An 8,013-nucleotide genomic window follows, 5' to 3' on the forward strand; every position below is an offset into this window, starting at 1 on the left:
TAATGTCTGTAACGTTTAATGAATATATAATGCATGTCCGAAACAAAGTTGTTATCAATGCAATTAATTAAGCTGCTCAAGTGTCGTAGAAAACAAAAAATATTAAATTTATTTAAACAAAATGATAATACGAATTGGCACGTTGCATATACAAGTCTTTCATGGTTACCTACCGAATACTACTATTTACCCGATATTGTTAAGATTCACTCGCGCACTTTTATTTAACATTTATATAATTATTAAGCAGATATTTTTTAGTAAAGTAAATACTCATCAATGAAAAAAACAGTAAAATTATTATATTGTATAACATTGTTTCATATTTTATTCTTGTGAACCAATTCTGCTAATTAGTGTGGATAAATAAACTAGCGAAGGCTCGTGCTGGGTCCTAACAGCGCATCGGTTCAAATGGGCCCGAATTAAGGCATCTGGGCCAAGCTAGTAACTTTTTTATGGCCCAAAGACCGGCAACTGGGCCCAGCTAGTGACCTTTTTTATGGCCTAAAGACCGGCAACTGGGCCAAGGTAGCAACCTTTTTTATGGCCTACAGAAATGTAACTGGGCCCAGCAAGTGACTTTTTTATGGGCCCAAAGAAAGGTAACTGGGCCCAGCTAGTGACCTTTTTTATGGCCCAAAGAACGGCAACTGGGCCAAGGTAGTAACCTTTTTTATGGCCCAAAGACCGGCAACTGGGCCAAGGTAGTAACCTTTTCTATGGCCCACAGAAAGGCAACTGGGCCCAGCTAGTGACCTTCATCATCAGAGTGATGAGTCTCGTGTTCACCCTCATCGTGCTCATATTCGCTGTGATGAACGTGTTCACCCTCATCAATCTTGTCCTTATCAAGACCGATATTGTGATGCTGGTGGCGCCCTTTCTTATGGTGACCTTCCTTTTGATTTTTCTTGTGATGTTTGTCGCCCTGGAGAGCGAGATAGTAATTGATTAATTAGATAATAATTAAAGATCATCTTAGGCAAAATTTTACGACGAATTTGTATTATTTGGCTTAACATCTCACGTAAATATTTTGTTTCTCAAAATTTTATCGAATTACTAATTGAATATTGAACTGACCTGAACCGAATGTTTTTGAACTTTTTCTTAACTAAATATTTATGGACTAAATATGATCGGATTGCTTCTTCAATGGCAAACCATTTTTTCCTGAGTATCGAATATCTTTATTTTGCCTGTTGATATTAAATAAGTTAAACGCCTCAAAAAAAATGCACTTTACCTTCATCCGAGATTTGACAGCTTCATAAAAATTCAGGATCGGAATTTTACTGTTAATCAGTTTTTCATAATTTTATATTTATTTATTTTTTAACCAAAAAAATTTTAACTAAAAATCGCGATATTGAATATGATGATACGTGTCCCAAATTTTATACTAAAATAAATTTATAGGAAAAAATACTTCCCGAAGCAAAACCTGCTTATTCACAATTTATACTGCACCTCGAAGGCTCCTCCTTCAAAAATGCCTTTTTTGAATTTCTCGAAGAATTTGTCGAAGTGATCGTGGTCCCCGTGATACTCCTTATCGTCAACGTCCTTATAGTGTTTCTTGTGGATCATAAATTCTTTTTTGTGATGCACAGCCTTGAAGCCCTGAATTTTCGATTTTGAATTAGATAAAAATTGTTCGAAAATGAATATTTAGGCACTCAATTGGGAATCATACAGAAATTAAAGCCGGAATTAAAAAATTCACTATCGAAAAAATTAAGGCAACATTTTAAAAGTTTTTATTCTGTCTGAAGGCAAAAAATTTCTCTCCATAGTACGGGTTTTAATCTAACTCAGGAAGGAAAGCAAAACTAAATCCGAAAGCAGATGATTTCAAAATCAAATCAAAATTAATGGAGATTTATATTCATCTAAAGTTTTCAATATGAATCTGTCCAAAGTTTACTGCATGTCACGAGTTTCTTCTTTATGATTTTTCCACAGAATTACTAAAATAATGCACTATGTATTTAACATTTAATTTTATGAGACACTTTCTTTTGGATTTCAAATATTTATTTTATCTGGCACAGTTTCTTTCAAGAATATTTTTAAGTTTTATATTATAAATCTTTATTTGAGTCCAGTTCTGGACTTATATATGGATATGAATATGGCTTACGTTGTCCTTATGTCCTTTGTGATGATGGCTTTGTGACCCTTTTTCATGTCCTTTTTTGCCCAATTTGCCCTTTTTGTGATGTCCGTCGTGATGTTCCTCATTGTGTTTCGAATCTTCGTTCTCACCCCCTTTGCTGTGATGATCCTGGAATGAAATATATTTGATATTTTTCATTTTAAAAGTTATACTATAAAGTTCCTGGTTTCATCCAATGATAAGGGAAGATGTAGTGTGCTTAAGAGTATTTTAATTTGAATTAATTCATTAAATTGATTAATAATAAATATCACTTTTGGATTGAATGATTAAAAAATTTCTTAATCAAGAAGAACTCTTATTTATATCCCAGACAAGCTTTCTCAGAAACAGAATTTCTTAACGGAAAAAATGTCCTATCAGTATTTAGTTACAAGAACATATCTTAATTTATCTTTTGTTTACGTTGCTAATTTAATTCTTGGTGTTCGAATGCGTTAAAGAATTCTTGAGCATACTCACCTGCTTGTGTTTCTTTCTGTGATGTCCTTCCTCAATTTCTTTATGTTCGTTCCCTTTTTTGTGTCCCTCGCGGAGTTTGTGTCCTTTCTTATCTTTGTGCGAGGATTTATGGGATTTTTTTGAGCTTTTACCTGCAATGAGATAAAGTTAATATAATTAAATTGCAACCCAACGGAACAAAGCGAACGAAGCATTGAACAATTTTTTCGTATATATTCAATAATGTTAGAGTAGATTATCTTCATCAGCGAGGAGCAATAGGATGGTTAACGGCCAAATTTAAATTCCACTCTTCGAGGATATTCTGCATCTTGGTTGCGATGGTCATTGGTTCACACAGTTGATGGCAGGAAATTTAAATGTTGCTTACATATATGATAATTATATAAACATCGGTGTTATTATTTTTAACTTTTAGAATACTCGGCTAGTTGTCTAGGAAAAATTCTGGAACACCGGAGTAAGATACATATGGGATTTTATTGTGTCGTTTAGTCCTTTCGTTAAAAATTATGATTCATTTAAAAAAATTCCATGCAAAAGTACAATGTAAATTATTTGGCATTTTCCTTAATTACTGCGTATTACATAAATTTGCGTTTATTGAAATTGAAGTACAAATGTCAATAGATACTTTGGAGAAAAACAGTTATATTTACTTTTACCTTTGCCTTTCTTCTTCCTCTTCGTCGTAGCTGAGACCTCGAGAGGCTTCTTAGACACCTTGTTGATTTGTTGACCATTACTCACAGCCTGTTGAGAACCTTGAGCTTTTTGCCCGCCAGTGTCCGATATCGCAGGGAATTGATGGACCGTCGAGAGCTTTGCAGGTATTTGCGGTGATGCGAGATCAGGTTGTTGCATCATAGGTGGTCGATGAAGCTTCTTTAAAGAATTCTGGGACTCGTGCAAGACACGCAGTCGAGTCTTTAATGGCGGCTGATTCATCTTTAAAGAATTCTTGGACTCGTGCAGGACATGCGGTCGAGTCTTTAATGGCGGCTGATTCATCTTTAAAGAATTCTTGGACTCGTGCAGGACATGCGGTCGAGTCTTTAATGGCGGCTGATTCATCTTTATAGAACTCTGGGACTCGTGCAGGACATGCGGTCGAGTCTTTAAAGGTGGCTGCTTCATCTTTAAAGAATTCTGGGACTTGTGCAGGACATGCGGCTGAGTCTTTAAAGGTGGCTGCTTCATCGTTAAAGAACTCTGGGACTCGTGCAGGACATGCGGCTGAGTCTTTAATGGGGTCTCCTTCATCTTTAAAGAATTCTGGGACTCGTGTAAGACATTTGGCTGAGATTTTAATGGTGAATGCTTCGTTATTAAAGAATTTTGGGAGTCATGCAGAACAGGCGGCTGAGTTTTAAATGGAAGCTGCTTCATCTTTAAAGAACTCTGGGACTCGTGCAGGATATTCGGCCGATTTGCCTCCTCACTGTGTATAGCTTTGGAAAGCGGACTTTCGTTCTTGCTATCAAAATCTGAATTTTTCCTGTCTGTTGGTAACGAGATTTTACTCTCGCCTGACGATGATATTTCGACAGACTTTCGATATGCAAATTTTTCAGATTGTGGGGAAATTCTCGGTTTAGGAGGCAGAAGCTCGAGTGAGGGAGCGACAAAATTTGTTATCAAATCTTCAGAATTTTCAGGCTTCAGGGTTATTACAGATGATTGCTTGACTCCCATGCGAGATTGTGCCCGTAAAAGTTGACTCTGTTGAATAGCTTCCAAATAGCTCAATTTGGAATTTAAATCGGGGACAGTAACAGGAATTAATTCTATTTGCTCCTGAGTTTCGTTGCGTTTATCCGCTTCTTTATCAATTTCTTTGCTGTCTTTGTTATAAGAAATATTTTCAATGAGATTTTGAACAATTTTTGGTCCCTTATTCCTATGATTCGATGTATTCACGACATCGAGATCTTGATTTTGGTCGGACTTTACTTTCTGCCGATTATTTGGTGCGTTGATGAAAGATGCAGAAAATCTCACATGATCTTCATCATTTGAACGTTTGTAAACAATAACGTTACTTTTATTACGAGCCGGATTCGTCAAATGCCCTTCAATGTTTTTCGCAACTTTGGATTTTGGCCGAAGACTTGTACCATTTTTTAACAAACTCGCCGGTTTTTTTTGGACTTGTAACGCATGGGGATCTTCGTTACCCAACAAATTTTCGTCGCCATTCAATTCTACGCCTAGGAGTCGCGAGCGTTTATTTTTTCTTCTTGGAATCCGGTTAGAAATTTTATTATCTGAACTAATTCCTGGTATTCCTGACTCTGATACTGAATGATGCATAGTTGAAAACGGAGGCGGCTGTTGCGCATCCGGCAACTCAATAACCGGTTTTCCGTTCGCATATCCGGATTTTCTGTTGTCGACCTCGTATTCCGGACGCGACTTGATATTATCCGTGTTGTGAGAATCGTTTCTTAAGATCTCAATATTTTTATTTGGGTAGTGCTTATATTGTTGATCTGAATTAGCCATTGGAAGTTGTTGAACGAAATGCTGTATATCGCTGGCAGCGAACAGCTTGTGCTCAGCGGTCAAGCTTGATGGAAATTTTGATAGATTTTTACCCGTAATATTTTGGGATGAAAATTGGCAAGTCGCTACCGCTGCCCAAGTCATCAGGACCGGCAACAGAACTCGATCCTGAGGATATAGGTTATATTATAATCTCTGTCTGGAGTAGGGATAATGCAGGTAAATTGAAGTGAAATATTCTAAGTGTTATAAAGATTAATGAATTCACAACGGCTTAACAAATACGTGCAAATAATATTCATGATCCACATTTGAAAGTGATCATAAGTAATGCAATAAATTTCATACACACAAATAAATGTTATAGTATATTATAAAGTTTTCTCAGAGGTTCCTTGAATCAAAAAAATGTATATCGCCAGTGATATAAGTTTATAACGCCATGTATATCACTGATTTGGTGCATTTCAATAAAATTTCTATCACAGCAATTTAATTTGAAATTTTGCTTGATTAAATTTGAAATTAAATTAATTTAATTTAATTTTAAACCCTATACACTTTACATACTCAGAGAGATGAGGATACATTGCCCATGTAGCGATTCAACTTTTGTCATTTTTTGGGTCATCTTGACCCAGTTTTACCCGGAAAAAGCGCATCAGTGCTACATGCATAAAGTGTGTCGCTAGTGGGTCAATATGACAATTCATTTTTTTCAAAAAGATAGAATCTTCCTGCCTTTTACGCCTCCCTTCACTCACCGCCATTTCCTCCCAGCCGTCGCAGGCACCCTCGTCCGAACTGATGCGGCTTCAGACTGAGCGCGAGGGAAGAGGGGAGCCCGCTTATATAGCAGCTGGCAACCCACGAGTCGAGTTATAATACACAATCTAATCAATCACAATCCTTCAATTTGCCCCTCTTATCGTAACTAATAAACTGATCATTTTTACATTTATCTGCATGATTAAAGTTTTATATATTTCTTCCACTGAGACATATGCATGCGTCATGCTGGTCAAATCTTTATTTACAACAACATACAAACAGATACCGGACGTATCACTGATACGCCCCTTTGTCGTTCCAGAACTGGGGCAGCTTGACCTACCCTAGGGCAAAAAATTCACGCATATTCGGACAAGTTCTCAGTATTTATTTGTGTGATTATACACTTCCGGTTACGTATTCATATTAATAAATAAATTATATTTTCTGAAGCATAGTTCCATCCTAAAAACCCTCACCCAATTCCTTCCTCAACAAAGCTCTTGAGCAACCGTCCTCTTTTTTTAAGGGCTATTGTCAGGGAGTTTCTGTTAATGATTCTTTACAATGGATTCGCAGCGCAATCATGCAAAGTGTAAGACAAGAAATTGAAGAAACTGGCAGGCATTTAATGGGTGAATTCCTTCACTTGGATTACCAGAAAAAAAAACAAAAAAAAAATTCTGGTGTTTGTGAATGAAACTAAAATAGTGATTTAATGATATAAGCAGAACTTTTGAGCAGATAATTAAATAAAAAGCCTAATCTAATTATCCTGGATATAAACGCGCAGAATGCATTTGGAATTTTATTAGTTGTGTATACAATCTAATATTTATCAATATAGAGCACGTGGTTTATTTTTTATTGAAAACGTAATGAGAAAATGCTCCAGAAATATTTAGGTATTTAATAAAAATTAAACTAATTGTAAATACAATAGAGGTAAAAGAAACAGAGTAATTAAATTAATCAATAGGTAAATTTTAAGTCAATTTAAATCAATTTTTAAATTTACATCATATTTACTCCACTTAGATCATGGATGAAATTTTACGAATAACAATCAAACGGCAGGTGTTTCTGCTACTGCAGAATAGTTATTATCTTTTATTTAGACACAATAGGCATTTTCCAACTTCAGAGTTAGGGTGTATATTATTATTATTTTATTTATTTTTTGTTATTTTAGCCAAAAATGTCAAGAAGCAACACGTTTATGAGTCAAAGTTGATAGGCTTTCAATTTGAAGCTTCAATGCATTTGGTTAATGGGAGAAGTAAGTAATAAAAAAATATAACTCAGTACTCACTGCAGTGAATGATAGAGAGCGCATTTTCTCGTCGACGAAAACTTGAGGTCACGGACAGACGGACGGACAGACGGACGGACAGACGGACAGACAGACGGACATGGCGAGCACAATAGTGCATTTTTACCATAAATGAGAAAATGCGCTAACCAGGAATACAGAAATATTATAATTATTTTAATACTGACGAAGTTCAAGCACGGGGCATGGAGATAATGTAAATTTGGAAGTATGACTGTGCAAACTTACATTTCGGAAATTGCTAGTTCGATAAAAATTTTAACGAGAATTCAGTTTAACTTGATAAATTTGATCAAATTTTACTTTTAAAAACAATTTAATTTCTACTTGGAGGGAAATTTTGTGAGACTCTTGAACTTTATTTACAGATCTATTACTTCACATCGAGTATTAAAATTGACTTCTCCGGTGCCTGATATATTATTAGTTGAAATAATATACGTTTAAAAATTATTTTTAAAGACAACACAGATGTACAATGAATTTCTCATTTAATTTTCGAATATTAAAAAAAGTAATTTTTCAATTTTTTTAATATAGAAATTTTTTTCAAAGTTATCTATTATGTCAATTGATTCATGCATTGCCTCTGACTTCACACAAGTGTGCAAAATTTCAGATCAATTTGACAGGTAGAAGTGTGTCAAATATCAGTTAGAAGATTTGTAGCGGACAAAATTATTTTTTCAATTTTTTTAAATCGAAAAAAATTTTTGTTTATTTATAAAATCATTTATTTTGACATTTGATTCATGCATTG

The 8,013-nt window shown here is 35.1% G+C and overlaps 1 protein-coding gene across 1 annotated transcript; it reads right to left on the minus strand.

The window, feature by feature from the left end:
- Nucleotides 1-751: 751 nt before the first annotated feature.
- On the minus strand, nt 752-3,907 carry LOC108677557 (DNA topoisomerase 1). Its single transcript, XM_018165786.1, has 5 exons — nt 3,310-3,907; nt 2,645-2,775; nt 2,147-2,290; nt 1,474-1,626; nt 752-931 (listed from the first exon to the last, which is right to left on the minus strand). The coding sequence occupies exons 1-5, from the start codon at nt 3,905-3,907 to the stop codon at nt 752-754; spliced, it is 1,206 nt and encodes a 401-aa protein (XP_018021275.1).
- Between the last annotated feature and the right edge of the window lie 4,106 nt (nt 3,908-8,013).

Source organism: Hyalella azteca, unplaced genomic scaffold (genome assembly GCF_000764305.2).
Source record: "Hyalella azteca isolate HAZT.00-mixed unplaced genomic scaffold, Hazt_2.0.2 contig5529, whole genome shotgun sequence".
Lineage (NCBI taxonomy): Eukaryota > Metazoa > Arthropoda > Malacostraca > Amphipoda > Hyalellidae > Hyalella > Hyalella azteca.